At 34.6% G+C, this 27,575-nt stretch overlaps 3 protein-coding genes across 3 annotated transcripts; 1 reads left to right on the top strand and 2 right to left on the bottom strand.

Moving 5' to 3' along the window:
* Window positions 1-662: 662 nt before the first annotated feature.
* On the bottom strand, window positions 663-1,561 carry LOC140889001 (uncharacterized). The gene is made up of 2 exons (XM_073296694.1): window positions 1,040-1,561; window positions 663-929 (listed from the first exon to the last, which is right to left on the bottom strand). The coding sequence occupies exons 1-2, from the start codon at window positions 1,559-1,561 to the stop codon at window positions 663-665; spliced, it is 789 nt and encodes a 262-aa protein (XP_073152795.1).
* A 7,290-nt stretch (window positions 1,562-8,851) lies between these two features.
* LOC140889000 (uncharacterized) lies at window positions 8,852-9,838 on the bottom strand. The gene is made up of 2 exons (XM_073296693.1): window positions 9,569-9,838; window positions 8,852-9,448 (listed from the first exon to the last, which is right to left on the bottom strand). The coding sequence occupies exons 1-2, from the start codon at window positions 9,836-9,838 to the stop codon at window positions 8,852-8,854; spliced, it is 867 nt and encodes a 288-aa protein (XP_073152794.1).
* Window positions 9,839-24,528: 14,690 nt separating this feature from the next.
* Window positions 24,529-26,630, top strand: LOC140892696 (5-OH-xanthotoxin synthase-like). The gene is made up of 2 exons (XM_073301659.1): window positions 24,529-25,398; window positions 25,725-26,630. The coding sequence occupies exons 1-2, from the start codon at window positions 24,529-24,531 to the stop codon at window positions 26,361-26,363; spliced, it is 1,509 nt and encodes a 502-aa protein (XP_073157760.1). The 3' UTR covers window positions 26,364-26,630.
* Window positions 26,631-27,575: the final 945 nt, after the last annotated feature.

Genomic DNA, 27,575 nt, shown 5'->3' with positions numbered 1-27,575 from the left:
ATAAACATATTCATATAAATGAATTTCTTGGCTAACTGTTGTATTCGTCTCCACTATATTCATTTTTGTGTAGTATAAGCCAGAAGTAAATGTCGATAATTTTTCAACAATCTATTTTTTTCTCAACATTTTCTTCGTAATAAAAGATATTATTTTCCTTCTTGGCTTATAGTCTCAATATGATATCCATTCCGATGGATTTTTTTAAAGCTCAATAAATTTCTTTGTGACTTAGAAGAGAGTAACACAATTTGTCTCTTCATATAATATTTACTTTTCTAGCCCTTTCAATAATTCTTGTATTTATGTTGACGTAACTTTTTCTCCTTTGTAAATATGAGAAATATTTATTTCATGAATATGGAATGCATCATTGCGTTGTCAACATGACATAAATCTCTATTAATTTCATGTCTGAAATCCATATTCTACTCACAATAACAGAATCCATAAAAATAAAATATTTTATTTATAATAAAAAACAAATAACTTTTATTAATGATAAAAACAATTAAAGATAAATATAATCAAACCAACCTAATAAACCAATAGTCCTTAATAACTCATAAATATAAATCAAACTTAAATCGAAATAACCAAATAAACGATAAAAAAATTATTCAATATTGCACGATTCCATATCCAATCAAATGATCAATTTTTCATTCCGGATCTTCAAAGAAATCAGAAACGTCAAAATGTGCAGACAGAGAAGGGTCTTGACTTAAATCATCACCTTGATACATAAAATTAGTCTCAGCATCCTTTGCCTTTTCTTTTGTTGCTTGATAAATATCAACAAGGTGTTTTGAAGTACGACAATTATTATACCAATGCTCTTTATCTCTACATCTATAACACCCATTTTTTGAATTCATTGATTTATCATTTTGACCACTTTCAACATTCTTCTCTTGGTCATTACCCCACTTTTTGGAACTTCCATTACTTTGAAGTTAGATCATTATCATTATTATAACCACCATTAAAGTAACGAGGTTTTCCATGTCCACGAACATATATATATATGAAAGCGTACTCGACCGCGCCCACGGCCACGGCCACGCCCACGACCAAATCCGATCTTATTTTGTTTTATCTTTTCATCATGCATTGCCACATTCACTTCAGGGAATGGGTTGGCACTAGTGGGACAAATTTCATGATTTTTCATCAACAACTTATTATTTTGCTCAGCCACAAGCAAACATGAAATCAAATCAGAATATGTCTTGAAACCTTTCTCTCTATATTGCTGTTGTAAGACAAAATTTGAGGCATGAAATGTGAAATATGTTTTTTCTAACAAATTATCATCAGTTATTTTCTCTCCATACAATTTCAATTGTGAACTGATGCGAAAAAATGCAGAATTATATTCAATTAAAGAATTAAAATCTTGTAAGCGCAAGTGCATCCAATCATAACGTGCTTTTGAAAGAATCACCGTTTTTTTATGGTTATATCTCTCTTTCAAACTATTCCATATATCAAGCGGATCTTTTATCATCAAATACTCAATTTTCAAACCATCATGAAGATGGTGAAGAAGGAATATCATAGCCTTTGCACGGTTTGCAGTGATTCTTGGTTTTTCTCTTTGATTGCATTACCAATACTCATAGCATCTAGATGTATTTCAGCATCTAGCATCCAAAAAAGAGAATTTTTTCCAAAGATTTCAAGAGCAACAAATTTAAGCGTTGAGATATTCGACATGATGAAATGATCTATATAAAAAACATTCCATGTTAACAATCATATAATATTCATAAATAGATGATAAAATAAATTCGAACATGTATTTAAGATGATAATTCATGAAATAGACATAATTTAATAAGACAAACAAAATAATATGAGTTGGATTTATATATATGTGATGCTCATGTGTATGCGTGGATTGAATAAATCAAATCAACAAATCAAAGTACTAAGATCTGATAATGATGTGTAATCAAGTAGTCATGCTTTTAATTTAATGAATTTAACAAAACAACGAAAACATAAATTAATGGGAGATATCCACGTAAGTTAACATATGCAGTTTAATAAATAAAAAGATGATGATGAACTAGTCACGTGTCGCGAATGAGAAAAGCATGCATTAAAAATTCACGAAGTGAACGATGAGATGCGTTAATTTTCACGGTGTTTTTTTTGTCAAAAGTGATAGCAAATCGTGCTGATAACGTGTTGTAAAATAAAGAAAAAACTAACCAAATAATAATGCAAACAAGTATATTCAATATCTCAGAAGTATTACATGAATGACCTATTTATAGGTACAAGAAATTCTCGGGTATGGTAACTATGATATTACAAATAAGTGATATTATTTTGTTTCTTTATCATCTCCCAAAGATTTGATTATGATTTTTTCCGATCACCCAAATCTTTGACATCCATGACCATAATATTATTACAATTTTATTATTATAACTATAACTCAATGGAGCGTAGGTATGAGCAAATGATTGTCACTACCACGTCCAATTTTGTCATGATAAAATAGTGATAGGTAGAGTGTGGGTGAGATAATATATTGATTTTCTTTTGAATTAGATAATTTTATTTGTAATTGAATATAACTCAATTAATATTTTATTGATTTAAATAAATTAATATATGTGAATTTTAACTCTTAATTTAAACAATAGATGCAAAATTTCAAATATATATATATATATGGTTGTAAGTTGTTCGAGAACAATATATTTAGGGATTGCAATTGAAATGAAAAAAACCGTATTTAATTATTTAGTTGAATTGACAATAATATTACAAAATATCTTAACATCATACTTTATTTTATCTTTAATTTCTAAAATTGTAATTTTTAATTATCTCTCAATAAATATCCAAAGTTTACACTTTTCTACAAGTGTCTTTACAAACATGTTAGTAATGCTATTTATCTTATAATACTTTTTGATGTAGCAAAAAAATCACTTGTACTCGATACGTTGCTTCCGAAAAGTCCGGAGTATCAATAAGTCCTTGTACGCTCCCTTGGGAGATCTTCAATGGGTTGTTTCTACGTCACAAAACAAAGTCAGAGGAGCCGGGAGGGTTCCCGGCGAAGGCACTCCGACGCTCAAGTCAGTTATTATTCAAGGAATAATAATCGAGAGTAAAGCGTTATAGTGCTAAAGAAAGTGTGTACCTTAATAATGAGGTGACTTGAGCTATTTATAGATATTCGGAGAGTTTTCACGGGCTTGAGCCTCTTATGGGCTTTTGTAGAATTCATGGTCTGCTTGAATTAAATATATATAATATTGAAATAAGCTTGGGCCTCAAAAATATTTGGAGTGGACCTTCATGATTGGGCTCAGGCCCAGTTGAACTTTTAGGTGTAACCTATCACTTTTTCAATGAAATTGACGTTGAGAGCAGGTGGATTCTAGGTGCTCTTTTGTAATTTTTTTTAATATTTTATTTGGAGTACAATTTGATTAGTTTGAAAGCTTCATTAACGATGTTTTTAGTTTATGAAGTGTCTTTGTTATTGTTTTTTAAACTAATATATTTTTTGTTTAAATTTAAAATTACTTGAATAAAACATATGGTTAAAAAATAATTGTGAAAGAACGTGTTGTATGCAATTTGTTAAATAACAGTAGTGTTGTTCACGGTGTTACAACACTAGAGACAACATAGTGCAGCGAAAAATAAATACGTAAAATAAATAGGACTGTGATGCAATGAAATTAAAATTCTGGTAGAATAATGATTGTTGTATAATTGAAAAACAAAATCCTGCCAGAATAGTATTTTCAAAAACCCAGTAGAACTCTACCGTCTAATATCATTATAAATTCAACACCGCAGTACGTTTGCATCACAACGTGCTAACTCAAGTTGGTTTTTGAATTTTTTGTTGCAGTATTTGCGTGTCGAAAAGTAATAGACCAAAGACAACCAAATTAATTCATATGACAAGTAATATTAATTCTCACGTTTTGTTTTTATTTTTTATACTAGACTTTTCTCTCTTCCCTTTGTCAGGTACAACATGAGTGTAGCTTGGATTCTTGTATCTATGCGTGCCTATATGTATGTATATCTCTATCTATCCAAACATCTTCACCATCTCCAAGTACTTGTATCTTCTCATCGGGCGGCGACGACGAGTGGTGTTGGAGGGCTGTAGACGACATCATGCACCCCTAAGGAATCTGTAGATGCGGCAGCGGGAGGGAGGAGGCGGCGTGACGGGATCTGCAGAAATATGGAAGAGGCGGCACAACGGGATCTGCAGGGGGAAGAAAGAAGCGACACGGCGGATCTGCAAGGGGATGGAGGAGGCGGCGCGACGGATCTCTGCGATAGAAGAGGAGGAGCCGCGGCTGCAGATTTGGAGTGAGCGTGATGGGGGCGGATTGGCTAAGATTCAGCGGCGGTGATGGACGGCGGTTCTAGGAGAAGGAAGAGTGGTGGCCGCAGATGCTTCCGTTGGCGGGTCAGCAGCGACTCGGTGGCGAGATGGTGGCAAGACGACGATGAGTTGGTGGCAATGATGACGCGGCGGTGCGGTGACGATGAAGTCTTGGGCCGTGAGAGAAATTGGATAGATATATATACATATATATTGTTGTTGCGTGAATTATTGATGGGAATTATTTTGTTTCTGTCAACAGCTACTTTAACATAAAATCGTGATAACTTTGTTTTCTTTTCCCACTCTCATGTCTTTTGCCAAGTATTAAAAATATTATGACTTGATTAATTGTATTGATTGGTAGCAGTATATGATATAAATATTTTTTTAAAATATATATATATTTATGCAGGGCGTCCATATCGTGGTAAGATACTTTCCTTGTTAAGGGCGAATCGGAGGAACGATTTCACACGGAGTCTAGTGACAATATTAATCATGATGACTGTGTATCACCTTTGAGTGATTTAGATGCTCCTTTGCCACGTGATCCGGAGAGTCCGAATCCCTTAAAAATTGTTAGTGAATCTGGCTATTATGAGAGGAGTAGATCCGGAGGTTCATCGGAGGGGGCTGACGAGTGTGTAGTAGGCAACTCGGAATTTTTAAACCCTCACGAGAAACTTGAGTTTTTATCAAAACATATTATAAAAATTCCGACAAAAGAAGATTCTTGTCAGTACCCTCCCGCGGGATATTTCACCGTTTACTTGGAGTATTTTAATTACGGGGTTTTGCTTCCTCCTAATGTCATTCTGATAGAAATTGTTTGTAGGCTTGGTGTGAGTTTTAGTCAGTTGACCCAAGGAGCTATCCTTGTATTTTCATGTTTTCTCTGTAGAATGAGCGGAATTCAATTGATTCCGACCGCGAAGCTATTTTTCTCGATCTTCGTGGTGCGTCGTTCCATGCCCGACTCTTATATTTATTTTCAACCTCGTGTGGACTGTAAATTTTTATCCCGTTTTTCGTTTGCAAAGAGTGTGTGGAGATTGGAGTTTTTTTACGTTTGGGATTATGGTGGGGGGGTGCCCACGAGTTGGAGTCTGGGGCCTAGAAAAATCATACTTGGTAAAACTCACCGCACTTTGCAGCTTGACTGTTGATCCTTAGGTCTTTTTGACGAAATAGTCGATCCTAGGAGTTTGGTTCCCACTGGTAATGCTTTCTCCAAGTTGAATTTTGATAACTATATTTTGCGTCTCCTTGGGATTCTTCTACTTGTGTTAATTTAAAATTTATTAAATTTATTTATTGATCATTCTCTCTTTTCTGTTTTTTTTGTTTGTAGGCGACAAAATAAGTTTGGCGGAGGTTCTTGCTTGCATAGAGAAAAACGAGAAAACTTTATCAAAGATGTCGAGAAAAGCGTCCCCAATGGATCGTGGTAATCATAATTCTCAAGGGATTCCAAGGAGGAGGATTTCTCCCGGGTCATCCGATCGTTTCAATCGCTCTGGTCCACCATCTAAAAATACTGACGCTCGTGACAGAAGGAATGGTGGTAGAGGAAATGATTCTGCAATAAGAACTGACGCCGATGCTCGCACCAGGGAGTGCGATAATGGTAGAAGAAATCCAAAAAGAAGACGTGATGATGAACGAACAGTTCCTCCCGACACTCGTGAAGGTCGCCACTTGTTCTTGGAGGGTGTGAATCATAGGACTAATGCTGGTTCTTTTTGGGATTTGAAGGATCCAGAGATTGGTTGGAGAACCGGAGCTAACCTTATTGGAGATCATGATAGGTTGCATCTACTGCCTCAGCCTATCGAAGTATTAACTCGTTCTCTTGCTTTGTCCGCCTTCCAGGTATATTATTATCTGTTTGTTGTTATTTATTATGATTTTTACGTAATAAATAATTTTCTTTATCTATGGGTGTTTACAAATTTTATCGCTTGCTCACACTTTTCAATTTCGAGAAGAGAGGTCTCGAAATTCCGGAAAAAAATTTGATGACGAGCTGGTGTCATTAAGGGGTGAGTGCAAAAGACTCGGCGAGGAAGGTGCTAAGGCCCGAAATGATTTTTTCAAGTCGCAAAAGGAGCTTGAAGAGAAATCCAAAAAATATGATGCAATGTGTAAGGATATGGAGCTACTTAGGGGAAAATATTCCCATGAATCGGAGACCGATGAGATTTTTCTCAATTCGTCAATAGTCAAGAATCTCTTGCAAAGTACCGGAGAAAAAGAAATTGAAGGCTATCGAGCATCCACAACTTTTACAGATGAAGTGATTCAGCGGGCGATTGTTATTCATGATTAAGTTGTCGTGGATTGTCGCAAAGAACTTCGAGATACTAAACTAGTTCCGGAGGAAATTATTATGATGATTCACCCTAAAATTCCGGAACCTAGTACTGCAAGAGTTGAGGATGACTCGGATCCTCCCTTAGGAGATTTATTGGGAGGTCTGGTGATGAGAAGATGATCGAAGCTTTGCGTTCGAATTTTTAGCTCATACAATCAATAATGACGGTGTGTGTCGAAGCTACATGGAGACTACTCTTTGGAGTCATGGAGCAGTTTAGCTTTATTATTTCTTGCCAACTTTGGGCAATTTTTTTTGTCACAGAGTCAAAGTCATAAACTTTGTTTGTTTTTTTTGAGTAAGTAAGTAGTTGATGGAGGAGCAAAGGAAAAACAATAATTCATTTATATATATATATATATATATATATATATATATTCAATTTTATCGATTATCATATATTTTTTGCATTTTGAATTTGCTATTGCATACTTGTTTGATGAATAAAATAATATCGCTTTAATATTGGAGTACTTGGGAGGGGATCAGTCTCCCAAGATTTGTCTCATGGGGAAGTCCTAAACCCACTTAGTACGTGGTGAGGTATCCCGGGACTTATAATATTATTATTTTGTCTTGACCTCTTACAGCATCATAATTTCAAATGTCCAATGGGGCTGGCCAAGCCTCTTATTGTTGGTAATTTTTTTTTTTATGATTGCTAGGGTCTATGACGTTTATATTGTAAGTAAGCGTTAGTATAGAAGAGGAGATATGATAAGCTTTCGACAAAATAATCTGCTTGTATAACAAAATAATCATATTAGTTGAAAACTACATAACAAAATTGTAATAGCAAAACATAAAGAAAATATGCTAGTAACAAAAAAAGGTAAATATAGCCTAATATTGGAGATAGTTGCAGTTTATGCATAAAACTTCTTCAGGTTGGCCACGTTCCAAGGTCTGGAAAGTATTCTTCCATCTGAATGTTGGAGGCGATATGTTCCCATCTTCACAATCTCAACTACTTTGTATGGGCCTTCCCACTTTGGGTCCAATTTACCCACAGACTTCAAGATGTCAGACTTTCTCAAAACCAGGTCTCCTACTTGAAAAGATCTTGGTTTGACTCTGTCATTGTATGCTTTAGTCATACAAGCTCGATATCTCTCGGCTCATGTCGAAGCTTCATCTCTCAGTTCGTCCACCAAGTCTAATGAAATTCAGAGGGCTTGGTCATTTCCAGATGAAGTGTATTGTTTCACTCGCCATGATTTCTCTTCAATTTCGGCAGGAGCCACAGCTTTTGCTCCGTAAGCCAGGTTAAAAGGAGATTTTCCAGTTGAAGAGCGTGGAGTGGTTCGATATGCCCATAGAACACTTGGCAACTCATCTACCCATTTCCCTTTGGCATTGCCTAGGCGTGTTGCTGTAGAATGGTCCGGTTGGTGACCTCGGTTTGCCCATTCGCTTGAGGATTTTCTGACAGAAGTGAAGAACTTCTTGATGGAAAATCCTTTGCACCAATCTTTTATTTTCGCTCCAAAAAACTGAGTTCCATTGTCTGAAACCAAGGTTTGAGGAATGCCAAATCTGCATACTATATTCTTCCATAAGAAATTGATTACATCTCTTTCGGATATTTTGGCCAATGGTTCAGCTTCGACCCATTTTGTGAAATAATCCACAGCAACTATCAGAAATTTTCTTTGTCCGGTAGCAGGAGGAAAAGGACCTACCAAATCCATTCCCCATTGAGCAAAAGTTAAAGGAGATTCCAGGGGCTGTAAGATTATAGCCGGCTGGTGATGGAAGTTAGCATGCTCTTGACATGTGTGACAATGTTTCGCTAACTCAATAGCATCTTGCTTCATCGTTGGCCAAAAGTATCCTTGGCGTAACGCTTTCCCCGCGAGAGCTCTGCCGACTAAGTGATTCCCACAAATTCCTTCATGAATTTCACGGAGCACATAGTTTCCCTTAGCTGGCGTTAGACATTTTAGGTAAGGTGAAGAGAAACCTCTTTTATACAGTTCTCCGTCAATGATCGTGAACCGAGCAGCTCGCACTCTAAGTTTTCGAGCTTTGACTTGGTTAGCTGGTAGGTTACCCCGCATCAAATAGTCGATTATTTCATCTTTCCAACTAGGTTATTTGCTCTCAGCACAGAATATTGTAACATCACTTCCATCAATTTTTTCCTTGTCATATGTTAGGAATGTAATTTTCCTATTATCAATGTTGGCCAAGGAGCTTGCTAACTTGGCGAGATGGTCTACTAACTTATTTTCCACTCTAGGTATCTGCTTTACATCGTAGCTGTCTAAACGCGAGAGAAGCTCATTCACTTGAGTGAGGTATTCAAGAATTTTATCTTCCTTTGCTTCGTAATTTCCATTAATCTGACTGACGATTAGTTGGGAGTCACTGTGTATCGTCAGTCTTTTTGCTCCGACCGATAAGGCCAATTTAATTCCCATGATAAAAGCTTCATACTCTGCCTCACTATTTGTTGCAGGGAATAAAAATTTAATGGCATATTGAAATTTATCTCCCTGTGGGCTCTCCACAACTATACCTACCCCGCTTCCTGTAGAGGTTGATGACCCGTCGACATAAACCATCCATGTCAGGGTGGAGCTTTCTTCTTGAGTTACTGTCATCTCTACTAGAAAATCGGCCAAAATCTGTGCTTTAATTGCTGGACGTGGGCGATATTCAATTCCATATTGGCTTAACTCGACAGCCTACTTAACCATTCTTCCTGATGCTTCAGGACTCGAGATAATTTGTTTGAGAGGATGATTAGTGAGTACAAATATTGGATGAGACTGAAAGTAAGGACATAGTTTTCTCGCTGCAGTTACCAAATCCAGTGTCAGTTTCTCGATCTTTGTATATCTTAATTCTGCTCCGTGTAAAGTTTGACTGATATAATAAACTGGTTTGTGCTCACGTCCAACTTCAGAGACCAATACTGCATTTATCGCCTCCGCAGATATTGCCAGATAAATCAGCAGGGTGTCACCTTCTTTTGGTTTTACCAACAGTGGCGGAGAGGTCAGATGTATTTTCAACTCATCAAATGCTTGCTGACACTCTTCTGTCCATCGAAAACCTTTCCCACTCCTCAGCATTTTGAAAAATGGTAAACCCTTGTCTGCAGATCTTGAGATAAATCAGTTGAGGGCGGCCAAACGTCCTGTCAATTTCTGAATGCCTTTTACACTCTTTGGGGGATTCATGTTTAAAATTGCTTTGATCTTTTCAGGGTTGGCCTCTATTCCTCGTTCTGACACCATATAACCAAGAAATTTGCCTCCTCGTACACCAAAAGTGCATTTATCTGGATTAAGTTTCATCCTGTATTTTCTGAGTATACTGAAGCATTCCTCAAGATCTTCCAAGTTATTAAACGCTTGAATACTTTTGACGAGCATGTCATCTATATAAACTTCCATGTTATGCCCGATCAAGTGTTCGAACATGGTATTTACCAGACGTTGATAGGTAGCTCCAACATTTTTCAACCCAAATGGCATAACATCATAACAATAAATTCCTCGATCAGTGATGAAACTGGCTTTTTCCTGGTCTTCTTGCGCTAGGCCGATCTGATTGTATCCTTGATATGCATTTAGAAAAGTGAGCAGCTCACATCCTACTGTCGAATCGACTAAAAAATCAATTCGTGGGAGTGGAAATGGATCTTTGGGGCATGTCTTGTTGAGATCAGTGAAATCTATACACAAACGCCATTTTCCTCCAGGTTTTGGTACTAAGACAACATTTGCAGGCCAATCTGGGTATGTAACTGGCCTAATGTATCTTGCTACTAAGAGTTTTTCCACTTCAGCGGCTATATGTCGATTTTTTCTGGGCCAAATGCTCTTTTATTTTGCTTTACCGGTCTCATTTTCGGATCAACACGGAGGTGATAGAGCGCATATTCATGAGGTATTCCGGGCAGAGGCTCATATCCCCAAGCAAACACGTCCAAATTGCGACCAAGGAAATTTTTCAGCTTCTCTTCCAATTCAGGAGGTAATTCAGTCCCGATTTTCAGTTTCATCTTGGGATCATTTGGAAAAACTTCTATGTGCTTTAGAGTTTCGGTTGATGTTATTCTTTCTTTGCTCTCAGCTTCCTCATCCACCAAATGTATCCCGTTTTCACGAAAAACTTTTCCTGGTCTTGGGGCTCTTTCCTCACTAGAAACTTGTCTTTTACGATTTTTTGATGAACCCCGCAGTGTCACCGCACGACACTCTCTGGCTAGACGATGATCACCAATGGCTTCTCCTACTCCTCCTAGAGTCGGAAACTTCAGCTTCATATGATAAGTCGATCTGATGGCTTGGAATATATTGAGACTTGGTTGTCCCAATATCACATTGTATGCAGATGAAGATTTTACTACAAGGAATTTCACCATCTTAGTAGACCGTTTGGGGTAAGAACCCAAGGAAAGAGGAAGCGTTACTTCGCCCAAAGCTTCAACTATTTCTCCGGAAAATCCGACCAGTGGAGTGTTGACTGGAGTTAACTGCGCATTACTAATACCCAACTTGACGAATGCATCATGAAATATTATGTCGGCCGAACTTCCTGAATCCACTAGAATTTTCTTTACCCAAAAATTGGAGATTGTGGCTGAGATGATTAAAGCATCATTATGGGTACCCCGAGGGTTCTCCAAATCTTTGTCACTGAATGATAATCCATCTTGGATAGTTCCAATTTCATATATCGACAAGGATGTGGGGCTAGATAAATTGTTGGTTCTTTTTGCTGCCTGCATAAGGGCTTTTCTTGCATTGTTTGAGTCGCCACAAGCAGGCCCCCCAAGTGATTACGTCGATTACCCCTCCTGAGGGCAAATTTTCATCAGCTCGTTCATGTTGTTTCCCAGTTTCATCATGGCGCTTTTGATAGTCACGTTTTGGTTGTTCGTCCCGATGCCTGTCATCTCGCTTTTCACCGCGGGACTTGTCCACAAAATTCCCCAAATATTTGCGCTTTATGAGTTTTTCAATTTCTGCTCTCAAACTGAAGCAATCTTCTGTAGTATGACCTTTATCTTTATGAAAATGGCAGTAATTGTCCGAACGCTCGCGCTTTGGGTTATTTTGCATTGGGCAAGAGGGACGCAACAATCCTTATTTTTCAGCCACTACCAGTATATCGGTCAGACGTGCATTGAGGGGTTTATTTTGGAGGCGGGGGCTCTGTGTTGTTTTCTTCTCGTCTCGCTTTCTAATATCCGATTTATCTTCTTCTCTTTTTCTTTTATTCAAGTAGTGCGGCTCTATAGATTCTTCAACCCGTATGTATTTCTCAGCTCTTTCCAGTAATTCCTCTAAGTTTTTGGGCGGTCTTCCCGCTATTGACCCTTTGAACTTCCGATGGAGCAAGTTTTGCTGCATTATTCCAGCTAACAAATCATGGTTCACGTGTAAGACTTTTTGAACCGCGTGAGTAAACCGCCGAACATAGTCCCTCAAACTTTCCCCTTCTTTCTGAATGATTGTGAACAAATACGCTTCTGTTTTTGGGTATTTCTTGTTGATTGAGAATTGCTGGATGAAGCAGTCAGTAAGTTGCTCCAAATTGGCAATAGATCAAGAGGGTAACTTATTGAACCATGTGAGTGCTCTTCCTGATAATTCTGTTTGGAAAATTTTACAATATGCAGCATCTGTGATATCATACAAATCCGCTTTCGCGTAGAATTTGTCAATATGATCTTGGGGGTCACTCGTTCCATCGAACTCACATAAGCTGGGGATTTTGACCCCCTTTGGTAATGCTTCAGATAGGATGTCATCAGTGAAGGGGCTTCGACGTGACGGCAAAATTGCTGACGAATTCTCTCTAGTTACATGTGTGCGAGATCCATCCTTTCGGATTGGATTAGTGGTTTTGTTTTCGCTAGAGGTGTCATCAACTGTGTGAACACTTACTTCACCATCATTCTGAGTATTATTTTTCTTGGTCCCCTCAGCATCTTTGTCAATCACTTTAGACTTAGTTTTCTTTGAGTTTTCTTTATTAGGATCACCAGATGATGAACCCTCGCTCTGAACCTTTTTTTTGGTGCTTTTGCGCTTACGGGATTCCAAATACTGAGCAATCGCATCCTTTGCTGCGAGTGTGGCTGTGTTTTCCATTAGTGCAGTCAAGGCTTCATGGGTGAGGGTAATGCTTGGAGGTGCATTTCTATTGTTATTATTTCCTTGAGACATTTTCAAATTATTGTGTGCTCTCAATGACATAAAGAACAATTTCCCACAGACGGCGCCAAGCTAATGTAGCCAAAAATCACTTGTACTCGATACGTTGCTTCCGCAAAGTCCGGAGTATCAATAAGTCCTTGTACGTTCCCTTGGGAGATCTTTAGTGGGTTGTTCCTACGTCACAAAACAAAGTCAGAGGAGCCAGGAGGGTTGCGGCGAAGGCATTCTGATGCTCAAGTCAATTATTACTCAAAGAATAATAATCGAGAGTAAAGCTTTATAGTGCTAAAGAAAGTGTGTACCTTAATAATGAGGTGGCTTGAGCTATTTATAGATATTCAGAGAGTTTTCACGGGCTTGAGCGTCTTATGGGCTTTTGTAGAATTCAGGGTCTGCTTGAATTAAATATATATAATATTGAAATAAGCTTGGGTCTCAAAAATATTTGGAGTGGACCTTCATGATTGGGCTCAGGCCCAGTTGAAATTTTAGGTGTAATCTATCACTTTTTCAATGAAATTGACGTTGAGAGTAGGTGGATTCTAGGTGCTCTTTTGTAATTTTTTTTAATATTTTATTTGGAGTACAATTTGATTAGTTTGAAAGCTTCATTAACGATGTCTTTAATTTATGAAGTGTCTTTGTTATTGTTTTTTAAACTAATATATTTTTGTTTAAATTTAAAATTACTTGAATAAAACATATGGTCAAAAAATAATTGTGAAAGAACGTGTTGTATGCAGTTTGTTAAATAACAATAGTGTTGTCCGCGGTGTTACAACACTAGAGACAATATAGTGCAGCGGAAAATAAATACGTAAAATAAATAACACAAAAAATAAATTTTTCACGAGTATAAAAACTCGTGCGGGTGCCTTAGGGCTAAAGAATCACTAGAAAAGTGTAGACCAGTCTTACAAAGTAATACTAGTGATTTTACGAAAAACAGTAAATCCTAAATTTCTCAATAAGTTGAGAAATCAAACTTGCATCCTAAATAATCAGAGTATAAAATAAATAGATGCAACTCTCGTAAGTCTAAATTGAAGAAACAAAAAATATCTTCTAACAACACTATGCACTAAGTTTTGTCTCCGATGTCTTCAACACCAACGACAACATGGGGACAGCAACGAAGGTTGCAAAACCTTGCTTCAAAAAACTTCAACTTCTCGGTTGGAATTCTTCACTGAATGCTCTTGAGAGTTGTCGTCTGAAGTCTTCTTTTTGTTTGTGCGTGAAAATCTTCTTTTAAAGATTGGAATCCATGATCAATGATTTTCTTAGATAAAGTCCTACATAAATAAGGTAAGAATATTTATTAGGAATAAAACTCTATCAATAACAGTATATTATATCTTGATAATATTGTGTACATATAATTCACTCATATTCCATATCAAGATATAATTTTATCAAGGTAAGATATTTTATCATATATTTAACAAATCATATAATATCCTACCTTGATCTTATCTTTGTCTAGAAGGCAAAATTCAATTAATAGCAATTTAACCAAAGGACGGAAATTCAAGGAATTAAAATTCCTTTCAAATTGCGATCATTTTTTTTGTGTTACTCTACTTGAACAAAACTCTTAATATTGTTCAAATCTTACCCATTAACTAATAACTCATGGTTATTAATAAATAGTATATTTATTATAACTGCAACTCGACGGAGCGTAGGTATGGAAAAATGATTAAATGTCACTAGCTATCATGCCCAATTTTGTCATGATAAAATAGTGGGAGTAGAGTGTTGGTGAGATAATATATTGATTTACTTTCGGATGAGATGATTTTATTTGTATTAATCGAATATAATTCAATTAATATTATGTTAATTTATCTAAATGAATAAATGTGAATTTGAAATTCTCTTTAAACAATAGATGAAAATTTTCAATTATGGTTGTAAATTATTTGAGAACAATATATTTAGGGATTGAGATTGTAATGAAAATAATCGTGTTTAATTATTTGGTTGAATTGACAACAATATTTCAAAATGTTTTAATATGATAATTTATTTTATTTTTGAATTTCTAAATTCGTGATTTTTAATTATGTCTCAATAAATATCAAAGCTGACACTTATCTACCAGTGTCTTTACAAACATGTTAGTAAATGTCATTTATCTTAGGATACTTTTTAAATGAAATTGATGTTGCGAGCAGTTGGATTATAGGTGCTCTTTTGTAATTTTTTTTAATATTTTATTTGCAATACAATATGATTAGTTTGATGTATTTGAACTTTATTCATTGAAAGAGAAATTAATGAGAAAGTTAAAAAGAATGAAAATTACTTTCTATTTTTGAATTAAATGAATGAGATCATCCTTATATATATATATATATATATATATATATATATATATATATATATATATAGTTCTTTTATGGTGTCCAACAACTATGCCCAACTCCATGCCCACCATGTATAAGTCAACTCACCAATTGTGTTGGTCAACTCAACTATTGTAGTGGATACAGAATTGAGCATAATTTTTGGGCACCATAAAAGAACTTTATATATATATATATATATATATATATAATCAAGATAATCCTTACAATAAATATGAATTCATTCAAACTCTTATAAGATGGTCTTACAATAAGTGAACATATATGATTTATGATAATGATGTATTTTTATGTATTATGTTTTGATCCATTTAGATTTATAAATACTCATAAACATGATGTTATTCAAACCCTTTCCTTGGAAATACATCAATTTAACCATATAAAAACAATATATTGGAAATAATCAATTTTCTCGCGGAATTACAACCATTCAAAAGACCGCCGAACTCAATCAACAACGATGCAATATCATTGTATGTGAAAACTTTTGGCGGATATATGAATAAGAATCCATAGATATAATACCTGTTGTTGTATCGTTTTCTCGCATTTTTAGATGTCATATGGAGGGATAATGTCTTAAAATGTCATTATTTCCGTGATTTCTCATTTCTGTCCCTCAAATCTTTTTGTTGTCATTTATATCCCTAATTTGCACATTTATTTTCATTAAATATCCCTACCGTCAAATAGTTTGTTAACATTTAACGGGACACTGTTAACATCTAATGGGACACTCACGTGACTTGCACGTGAGCCAGGGAGACGCTTAACATAAATCTCAAATCCCATTTTTTCCAAGTACAAACCCAAACCCCCAAAATCCACCTTCCCCTTTCTCCAAATTCCATCGCACAATCGGCCGATTGGTCTCGGACATTGGGCGGCGAAGGGAAGCGACGGGAAGAAAGCATAGTCGAGAGATAACGGACGAAGGGAGAGCTGACGATGGCGAGGAAGGATTTGAATTCTCATAGTATCACATAAAAACAAGAGATCGAATTATTCACGCAAAGAGAACAATACTTATATATGAAACTGTAGGTCATTTCATATTTTGAGGAGATATCCATTAATGTAATAGCAATGTTCTACAACTAGCTAGCCCTAGTCGGGCGTCAAAACAGTGCCTAGCGCATAGATCTCCTAAGCGGGGATTAGATGCCGCTAGGCAGATTGCACAGTATCCATATAATAAATAACATTTTCTCCCACTTGTTCGATCTACAAAAGACAGAAGAAGATGAAATTGGTGTTAGAAACCTACCAAGACTTAACTGTTTTTCATGGGCTTTTAAGGGCCTACAAAAAAAATTATCCATGCTTTTAATTTATTTATTCGGCATTTAAATTAAAAACTCATTATTAAAATCCCAAAAAAACATTAATCTTCCTTAACTCCGAGGATGTGCGGGCAAATTATTCGACGCCTAGGAACGCCTATGCAAGAACTCCTAGGTTGACTGACTAGCCCTTTTTCCAGTGGGGTTGGTAGGCACCTAAAGCCTAGACGACTGCCTAGACCAAATTTTAAAACACTGAGTAACATAGAATTGGCATGATGATTGCTGAATATCGCACACATTCACATTTTTATGATCCACTCAAAATCAGATGAATTTTGATCCTCTTATGTAACTAGTTTGTTCATTTATTTGTGTGATTTTCTACCCTCTTATCCAACTCAAAATCACATTTCAGTATTGTACTTATGCCTTGTTTTTTTTTCATCTACTTCTACATATTCTGTCCAATTTATTCATATAACTGTCAATATTATTTCTAGGTACTATTCAGATGCCTGAGGTTCTATATCGAATGGAAAATCCTTGTAATTTTTTTTTCTTTTTTTGCATTACTCTACTTGAACAAATTAAACTCTTAAAGTTGTTCAAATATTAACCCATTAACTAATAAGTCATGGTTATTTATAAATAATAAATTTGTAGAAGAAACTAGCCAAAGAATAATGCAAACAAGTAAATTCAATATCTCAAAAGTATTACATGAGTGATATATTTATAGGTACAAGAAATTCTAAGGTATGATAACTATGATATTACAAGGAAGTGATATTATCTTGATTCTTTACCATCTCCCAAAGAATTGATTATGATTTTCTCTGATCATCCAAATCTTTGACATCTATAATATTGTAACACTCTCCCTTGAATGTGATTCGACGGATGTGCCCCGTTAAAACCTTATTAGGAAAAATCCAATGGGATAAAGGCCAAACGAAGGAAAAAGTGTACAACATCCATCGTTGTTGCTTAACTGCCTCGTTAAAAACCTTGTCATGAAAAACCACTTGGGAAAAATCATGGACAAGGTAAAAAGAGTGCATTTTGGATTAACTCCCCCTGTTGCGAACATCACTTGAAATCTCTAAGTCGTCGCATTCCGATCTTGTACACCAATTTCTCAAAATTTGATGTGGGCAATGATTTTGTGAAAAGATCGACCAGTATCACTTGAGCAAATTTGTTGAATTTAGTTGAGAAATACATGCCTAATTTCCTTCTTAGATCTCCAGGATATAAATGTTCCATAATAAGTAACAAGCATCCAGTTTGTCATCTTCCTTTGAGCAGATCAGATAGATATCTGCATAACTAATCAATTGCAAATCATAATCATTAAAATAAAATAAGTCGCTTGTACCATATACCTATAAGATATCAGAATTAATTGCATCCATTACTCCTTAATGTTTGGATCACAGGTCCCAAAACTCATGTTTCGCTATTGAGTTTAACTCTTCTTGTATTGAAATATTTTAACTTAGCCAATCATGTCTACAACGACATTCATTAATAGATTTATGATCTATATCATACCATCAAATTCCACATCATGGAAAACTTTATTGTCGACAATAATTTTCAATTAATTAAATCATTTCCCCGTTTTGACATAATTTATCGAGATATCTTAATTTTCAAGTACTTGAACTTCTTCGGGGATTTGATTATCTACATTTCAGACTGATCAATTAATGAATCATATTAATCAAAATGGACATCTATATTATTGCTCCTTTTTTTGTGGATTTTTATCTTTGGATCCAATTTCTCTACCACGCTTGATTCGAGCTCGTTGTTTGACTGTTCTTTCAGAACATCAATAGGCGCTGGAGCATTAGCAGCCATTATGTGTGACTTAGTTACCATTTTTCTCATTAAATGCATCAGGTAATTTATTTGCAATACCTTGCAAATGGACTATTCTTGAACCTCAAGTTCACATTCATTTGTCCGATAATCAAAATGATGTAATGATGCATTCCAAGTTAATTAACTTGGTGATCGCATATTTTCTCCCCCTAATCATCGCATATGAAAATTTATTCTTAAGCTCTTGGACAAAAGCTAGTTTTAAATAAGAGAATTCATGGTAACTAGCCAATCTGATGCGTATAAGTGTTGCTATACACAAAATATCTGATGCGTATAATTGCTTCTATACACAAAATATCATATCCCCATAATTATTTGGGGAGTTTTTTTTCTCATTATCAATGGTTAGCTATCAATTGGAGACATTTAATCAATAATTTCGCTAAACCATTTATGAACATTTGTAACAAGATGTTCAACAATTATCTCAATTGACATACAAAAATATTAGTCATTAAAAGTTTGGGATTTAATTTCACCAGGATTATCAATAAAATCCTCTTAGTATGATTGCAAACATCAGTTTGTGATATGATAGTAAATACACATGCAACCATTTCGTAGATATTTAAAATATTTAAATGGTTCACATGATGGGTGAATGAGCCTATAAATATCAACTTGTACCATTTTAAAATGTAGATGATTCAATATCAAATTTTAGCTGATGAAGGCTTATAATTTGTCTTGAGAACAAACAACACATGAGAATTCTTTAATAATAATAATATCTCTTTCTTTAATTGATGCCCATATGAATTCTCAATATTATTTTTCGCATCATTGTCATATCGAGATTTTTCCAATTGATTATGTCAAGTCATAAACATATTCATATAAATGAATTTCTTGGCTAATTGTTGTATTCGTCTCCACTATATTCATGTTTGTTAGTATAAGCCAGAAGTAAATGTCGATAATTTTTCAACAATGTATTTTTTTCTCGACATTTCCTTCGTAGTAAAATATATTATTTTCCTTTTTGGCTTATAGTCTCAATATGATATCCATTCCGATGGATATTTTGAAATCTCAGTAAATTTCTTTGAGACTTAGAAGAGAGTAACACAATTTGTCTCTCCATATAATATTTACTTTTCTAGATCTTTCAATAATTCTTGTATTTATGTTGACATAACTTTTTCTCCTTTGTAAATATGAGAAATATTTATTTCATGAATATGGAATGCATCATTGCGTTGTCAACATGACATAAATCTCTATTGATTTCATGTCCAAAATCCATATTCTACTCACAATAACAGAATCCATTAAAATAAAATATTTAATTCATAATAAAAAAATAACTTTTATTAATGATAAAAACAATTAAAGATAAACATAATCAAACCAACCTAATAGACCAATAGTCCTTAATAACTCATAAATATAAATCAAACTTAAATCGGAATAACCAAATAAACGATAAACAAATTATTCAATATTGCACGCTTCCATCTCCAATCGAATGATAAATTTTTCATTCCGGATCTTCAAAGAAATTAGAAACGTCAAAATATGCAGACAGAGATGAGTCTTGACTTAAATCATTACCTTGATACATAAAATCAGTCTCAGCATCCTTTGCCTTTTCTTTTGATGCTTGATAAATATCAACAAGGTGTTTTGAAATACGACAATTATTATATCAATGCCCTTTATCTCCACATCTATAACACCCATTTTTTGAATTCATTGATTTATCATTTTGACCACTTTCAACATTCTTCTCTTGGTCATTACCCCACTTTTTGGAACTTCCATTACTTTGAAGTTAGATCATTATCATTATTATAACCACCGTTAAAGTAACGAGGTTTTCCATGTCCACGACCATATAAATGGATGAAAGCGTACTCGACCGCGTCCACGGCCACGCCCAGGACAACGACCGAATCCGATCTTATTTTGTTTTATCTTTTCATCATGCATTGCCACATTCACTTCAGGGAATGGGTTCACACTAGTGGGACAAATTTCATGATTTTTCATCAACAACTCATTATTTTGCTTATCCACAAGCAAACATGAAATCAAATCAGAATATCTCTTGAAACCTTTCTCTTTATATTGCTGTTGTAAGACAAAATTTGAGGCATGAAATGTGGAATATGTTTTTTCAAACAAATTATCATAAGTTATTTTCTATCCACACAATTTCAATTGTGAACTGATGCAAAATAATACAGAATTATATTCACTTAAAGAATTAAAATCTTGTAAGCGCAAGTGCATCTAATCATAGCGTGCTTTAGGAAGAATCACCGTCTTTTGATGGTTATATCTCTCTTTCAAATTATTTCATATATCAAGCGGATCTTTTATCATCAAATACTCAATTTTCAAACCATCATGAAGATGGTGACGAAGGAATATCATAGCCTTTGCACGGTTTGCAGCGATTCTTGGTTTTTCTCTTTGATTGTATTACCAATACTCATAGCATCTAGATATATTTCAGCATCTAGCATCCAAGAAAGAGAATTTTTTCCAAAGATTTCAAGAGCAACAAATTCAAGCTTTGAGATATTCGACATGATGAAATGATCTATATAAAAAACATTCCATGTTAACAATCATCAGTGTTTTAAAAGGCGTAGCGTTGATCTGTAGCGTTTTTATCCTGTGATAGCGTAGCGTAAATAGCGCAGCGCATAGCGTAAGTTATTCGTGCACGTTAATTATTTAATTAAAAAATAGAAATATGCTTATATAAGTAAATATGTGAGATAATTAGTTATGAAATCATAATAATTTAGAAAGTCTTACAACTAAAACGACATAATCTAAAAATAATCGGATCTAGGGTTCATCTTTACCTCTGAAATCAGCTCCAGAAAGTTTCAATTCTGAATCGGCTCTAAGTTTTCTTCGCGTGAGGACTTCTGAATCGGTTCTAGGGCTTGGACGTGGGAATCGGCTTGGATGTACAAGTTGTAGTTCAAATAAATGAATTTATGGGCTTTTATTTTTAGGCCCAAAAAGCGTGGGCTATCACCAGAAAAGTGCAATAGCACACGCTATTTGCTTCCCGGCGTGCCTCGCCCACAAATAGCGTGCGCTATTGAAGCAAACCGCTAAGGACCGAGCGCTATATAGCGCTCGGCATGAAAAGTGCGCTATAGCGGGCTACGTAGCGCGCTATAGCGCGCTTTTGAAAACACTGACAATCATATAATATTCATCAATAGATGATAAAATAAATTCGAACATGTATTTAAGATGATAATTCATGAAATAGACATAATTTAATAAAACAAACAAAATAATATAAGTTGTATTTATATATATGTGATGCTCGTGTGTATGCGTGGATTGAATAAATCAAATCAACAAATCAAAGTACTAAGATCTGATAATGATGTATAATCAAGTAGTCATGCTTTTAATTTAATGAATTTAACAAAACAAAGAAAACATAAATTAATGGGAGATATCCACGTAAGTTAACATATGCAGTTTAATAAATAAAAAGAAGATGATGAACTAGTCACGTGTCGCGAATGAGAAAAGCATGCATTAAAAATTCACGGAGTGAACGATGAGATGCGTTAATTTTCACGGTGTTTTTTGTCAAAAGTGGTAGAAAATCGTGCTGATAACGTGTTGTAAAATAAAGAAAAAATTAACCAAAGAATAATGCAAACAAGTAAATTCAATATATCAAAAGTATTACATGAATGACCTATTTATAGGTACAAGAAATTCTCGGGTATGGTAACTATGATATTACAAGGAAGTGATATTATTTTGATTATTTACCATCACCCGAAGATTTGATTATGATTTTTTCTGATAACCCAAATCTTAATATTATAACAATTTTATTATTATAACTATAACTCAACGGAGCGTAGGTATGAGCAAATGATTGTCACTACCACGTCCAATTTTGTCATGATAAAATAGTGAGGGGTAGAGTGTGGGTGAGATAATATATTGATTTGCTTTCGGATGAGATGATTTTATTTGTAATTGAATATAACTCAATTAATATTTTGTTGATTTAAATAAATTAATATATGTGAATTTTAACTCTTAATTTAAACAATAGACTCAAAATTTCAAATATATATATATATGGTTGTAAGTTGTTCGAGAACAATATATTTAGGGATTGCAATTGAAATGAAAAGAACCGTGTTTAATTATTTAGTTGAATTGACAACAGTATTACAAAATGTCTTAACATGATACTTTATTTTATCTTTAATTTCTAAAATTGTGATTTTTAACTATCTCTCAATAAATATCCAAAGCTTACACTTTTCTACAAGTGTCTTTACAAACATATTAGTAATGCTATTTATCTTATAATACTTTTTCAATGAAATTGGCGTTGAGAGCATGTGGATTCTAGGTGCTCTTTTGTAATTTTTTTTAATATTTTATTTGGAGTACAATTTGATTAGTTTGAAAGCTTCATTAACGATGTCTTTAATTTATGAAGTGTCTTTGTTATTGTTTTTTAAACTAATTAATTTTTGTTTAAATTTAAAATTACTTGAATAAAACATATGGTCAAAAAATAATTGTGAAAGAACGTGTTGTATGCAGTTTGTTAAATAACAATAGTGTTGTCCGCGGTGTTACAACACTAGAGACAACATAGTGCAACGGAAAATAAATAAAACAAAAAATAAATTTGCACGAGTATAAAAACTCGTGCGAGTGCCTTAGGGCTAAAGAATCACTAGAAAAGTGTAGATCAGTCTGACGAAGTAATACTAGTGAATTTACGAAAAACAGTAAATCCTAAATTTCTCAATAAGTTGAGAAATCAAAACTTGCATCCTAAACAATCAGAATATAAAATAAATAGATGCAACTCCCGTAAGTCTAAATTAAAGAAACAGAAAATATCTTCGAACAACACTATGCACTAAGTTTTGTCTGCGATGTCTTCAACATCAACGACAACACGGGGACAGCAACGAAGGTTGCAAAACCTTGCTTCAGAAAACTTCAACTTCTCGGTTGGAATTCTAATATTTTATTTGCAATACAATATAATTAGTTTGATGTATTTCAACTTTATTCATAGAAAGAGAAATTAATGAGAGTTAAAAAAATGAAAATTACTTTCTACTTTGGAATTAACTGTATGAGATCATCCTTATATTTATATTTTTAATCAAGATAATCCTTACAATAAATATGAATTCATACAAACTCTTATAAGATGGTCTTGCAATAAGTGAACATATATGATTTATGATCATGATGCATTTTTATGTATTATGTTTTGATCTATTTAGATTTATAAATACTCATAAACATGATGTTATTCAAACGATTTTTGACATTATCTAAATCTCGTGATTATATTTTCTATCATCAGTTACCCAGGTGCATCGCACGTGATAATTCAGCTAGTCCTTTAAAATATAAGAGTGTAACAATTAATTAATTGTAAATTATTGGTAATTAATATTATAATGCCAATGTGTACTATATATTGTTTGCATAAAAGAAGCCACCCGTATTAAAGATAGGAATCAAACATTCACAGAATGATTGAGCATACGGAGTGCGTTCGCATAAATGTCAAAGAAATTGTAGAAAATTTCACAATATTTGTGTTTATGTCTGTTTCCAAACATTTTATCTCCAAAAATGACAACATTTATTCATTTTATTTTTTGGGATATATAGTTGCATATACTACCCATGTGAAATCATGAGATTGCTGAAAACCCCACGTGGCTATAAACCCCTTGTCTTTTCTAATGTTGTACCCAAATACTCCTGAAAATACTCACGCGCAAGTGGTTGTATGCTCAAAATTTGAGATATGTGCTCAAAATAAAAAACACAGGGAGCTAATAAATTATTCTTTTTACATAAGGGTTTTTTCTCGATATTTCACATGGCCAATGTATACAATTATTCCTTATTTTTTTTACGGTCACATTTATTCATTTTCGATCCTCCAAAAAATGGTAAAAATAGAAAGCACTGGCTAATTAGTACTTATCGCATCTCCATATACTTCAATATATGTAGCAGCACTCGAAGGAAAAGCAAATCACTAAAGATGGTTCTCCTTCTTGCCTTAATCTTGCCTGTTCTCATCTTTTTCTTCTTCAAAAACCCAAAAAATGCAGCGAAACCGCATAATCCGCCATCTCCTCCGGGCCTTCCAATCATTGGAAACCTTTATCTATTCAAACTCGCCAAAAAATATTGTCCTCTCATGTCCATGAAGCTTGGAAAAGTTCAAGTTCTCGTAGTTTCTTCAGCGAAAATGGCGAAAGAAGTTCTAAAAACCCACGACCTCGCCTTCTGCAGCAGGCCACCTTTTCTTCCCTGGAAGAAACTAACCTATGGTAGATTGGATATAGGATTCTCCCCGTACAACGATTCTTGGAGGGAGTTAAGAAAGATCTGTGTTCTTCATCTATTTAGCAACAAACAGGTCCGTTACTTCAGGACCATTCGGGAAGCTGAAGTGTTTCGTATGATAAAAGCCATAGCAATTAGTTCTAGCTCATCGACATTAGGTGGAGAAAATGTCATCAATTTGAGTTCGATCATTCTTGAAATGACTAGTACATTGATATGTAGGATTGCATTTGGCATGAAACCAGGTGAAGAGGAATCAAATAAACAGAGATTCGACCATCTTCTGGTTGAAAATGAGGCTATGCTGGGTGGATTCTTTGTTTCGGATTATCTACCTTGGTTAAGTTGGGTGGACAAGCTATCGGGAATGTTATCGAGGCTGGATAAAACTTTCGAAGAAATGGATGAATTCAGTCAAGCGCTGATCGATAAGCATTTGGATTCAAATTACAGGGATAATATGATGAATCCCAACAATATTCTTGACTTGTTAATCAAACTTAAGGAACAGAGGATTTGTTCTATTGATTTGACATGGAATCATATCAAGGCTGTGCTCTATGTAAGTTGTCCCTTCTCATTCTTGTAAATTTATTATTTTATTGGTTTTTAGTACTGAATTTAACAAGTGAGACTCGAAATCTGAATGAGAAAACAAGATATTTTTTTTTTTTTTGAAATCTTGCCCCAATCGGATGTCCTAGTTGTGGAGCAAGTAAGTTGTTGACAAATGTCCTAGTTCTTGAAATCTGAATGAGAAAACAAGATAGATTTTTTTTTTTTTTTGAATGACGGGAGAACTAGGACATTTGTCAACAACTTACTTGCTCCACAACTAAGACATCCGGTTGGGGCAAGATTGATTTCTTTCTTGAACTATGTTTCCAGGATATATTTGTTGCGGGAACCGATACCAGCGCAGTAGTAATCGTGTTGGCAATGACTGCCCTCATGAAAACTCCAAATACAATGAAGAAATTGAAAACTGAAATTAGAGAAGCCATTGGGAAAAAGGGTTTTGCAAATGAAGATGTTGTGTCTCGACTTCCATATCTCAAATCAGTGGTAAAGGAGACCCTGAGGTTGTACCCTCCGGCCCCACTTTTAATACCTAGAGAAACATTGGCAGAATGCATCATCGAAGGATACACAATCCCACCTAAAACTCTAGTCCACATTAATGCTTGGGCTATTGCAAGAGATCCAGAATATTGGGAAAACGCAGATGAATTCTTGCCGGATAGATTCTTGAACTGTTGTGTGGATGTGATGGGGCAAGATTTTGAGGTCATCCCTTTCGGCGCAGGAAGAAGGGGGTGCCCCGGAATATTGATAGGGCTTGCAACTGTGGAGCTTGCACTTGCCAATCTTGTTTACTTTTTCGACTGGGAGTTGCCTCAGGGATTTCAGAATGAGGACATAGATACTGAAGCCTCACCTGGGGTGACTATGCACAAGAAATTTCCACTTCGTCTAGTGCCAAGAAAATATGTTTGGGGAGCAGGTGAACTCTTGACCATAGGTTAGGAGTTCGATTCTCCTTGCCAACACCTTTTTGGACTAGCCTGTCACACAGGGCTTGCCTACTGTGGTTTACCTGACCGGCGTAGTTTGCAGGCTATTGCGTTAGTCCGAAGGTTTACCCAGAGCGCACCGAAAGGTAGCGGCTGCGGGTTTCCACGTCACAAAAAAAAAAAAATATATATGTTTGGGGTTAACCGAGTAATGTTGTTCATGTATTTACCTTCATCAATCTTACCTTAATATTCCACAAGTCAAATATGTGTTGTTATGGAATTAATGAGAGTGAATGAATTAATAAACATTAATTGTGATTTAACGTACGTTTTTAGGCTTGTTATATCTAATGTTGGTCTAACGTTTCTACAGAAAATGGAGTTAACGACCCAAGGATGAGATTGGGATTAATGGAATATTAGAAACCAGATAAGAATCCATACTAAAACCATATTAAATGATGTCCAATTATTTTACATGTTTCACCAATAGTTTTAGTGATAAGAAATTAGAATTCACTTTGTTTTCATTCCTTCCTATAAATGAATAGGGTCCATTTACTTTTTGAACAATCTCAATTGGCAAATTGATTCCAGCGCCTTGTTCAGAAGCACCATCGGCAGGGTTTTTTTTATAATTAATTTAAAATAAAATTTTTTAAAAAAAATACTGGAGTTTTGCAAAATTACTGCAAAACTCCACCACCAAGAGCGGACCCTGCAATTTATTTGCAGGGTTCGCTCAAGGCTGCATCGGACGCTGCAATCTTTTTTTTTTCTTTTTTTTTAATTTAAATTTTTAGTTTTTTTGTCTTTGTTATTTTTTATTTAAATATTTTTCATATATTGAGACCGGATAAAAAGATCTCTATCACATATTGAAACAATATTATTCGATTTTTGTTATTTTGAAATGATTGGTTTACCAAAAAATAATTTTTTGGAAAAATATTAGATGATTTATTAGATATTATTTAATTTAAAAAATTAATATTTTTCATAGGTTGCGTTAGCACATATGTGAGAAAATATCATTGTTATTTTTGTGATTTCAAAATTAAAATGATTGTTAACTAATAAGTCAGGACCTGTAACGTAACCCTCATATCATATCCAATTCCTGTCCCGAAAATAATCGGTAAATATTTTTTATCTCGACGAGATTCCCGACCCGTCCCTAAATAATATATTAATATATTTTATTAATAATATTATTAATATA

Source organism: Henckelia pumila, chromosome 3 (genome assembly GCF_033568475.1).
Source record: "Henckelia pumila isolate YLH828 chromosome 3, ASM3356847v2, whole genome shotgun sequence".
Lineage (NCBI taxonomy): Eukaryota > Viridiplantae > Streptophyta > Magnoliopsida > Lamiales > Gesneriaceae > Henckelia > Henckelia pumila.
This window is presented reverse-complemented; position numbering and strand designations above follow the sequence as displayed.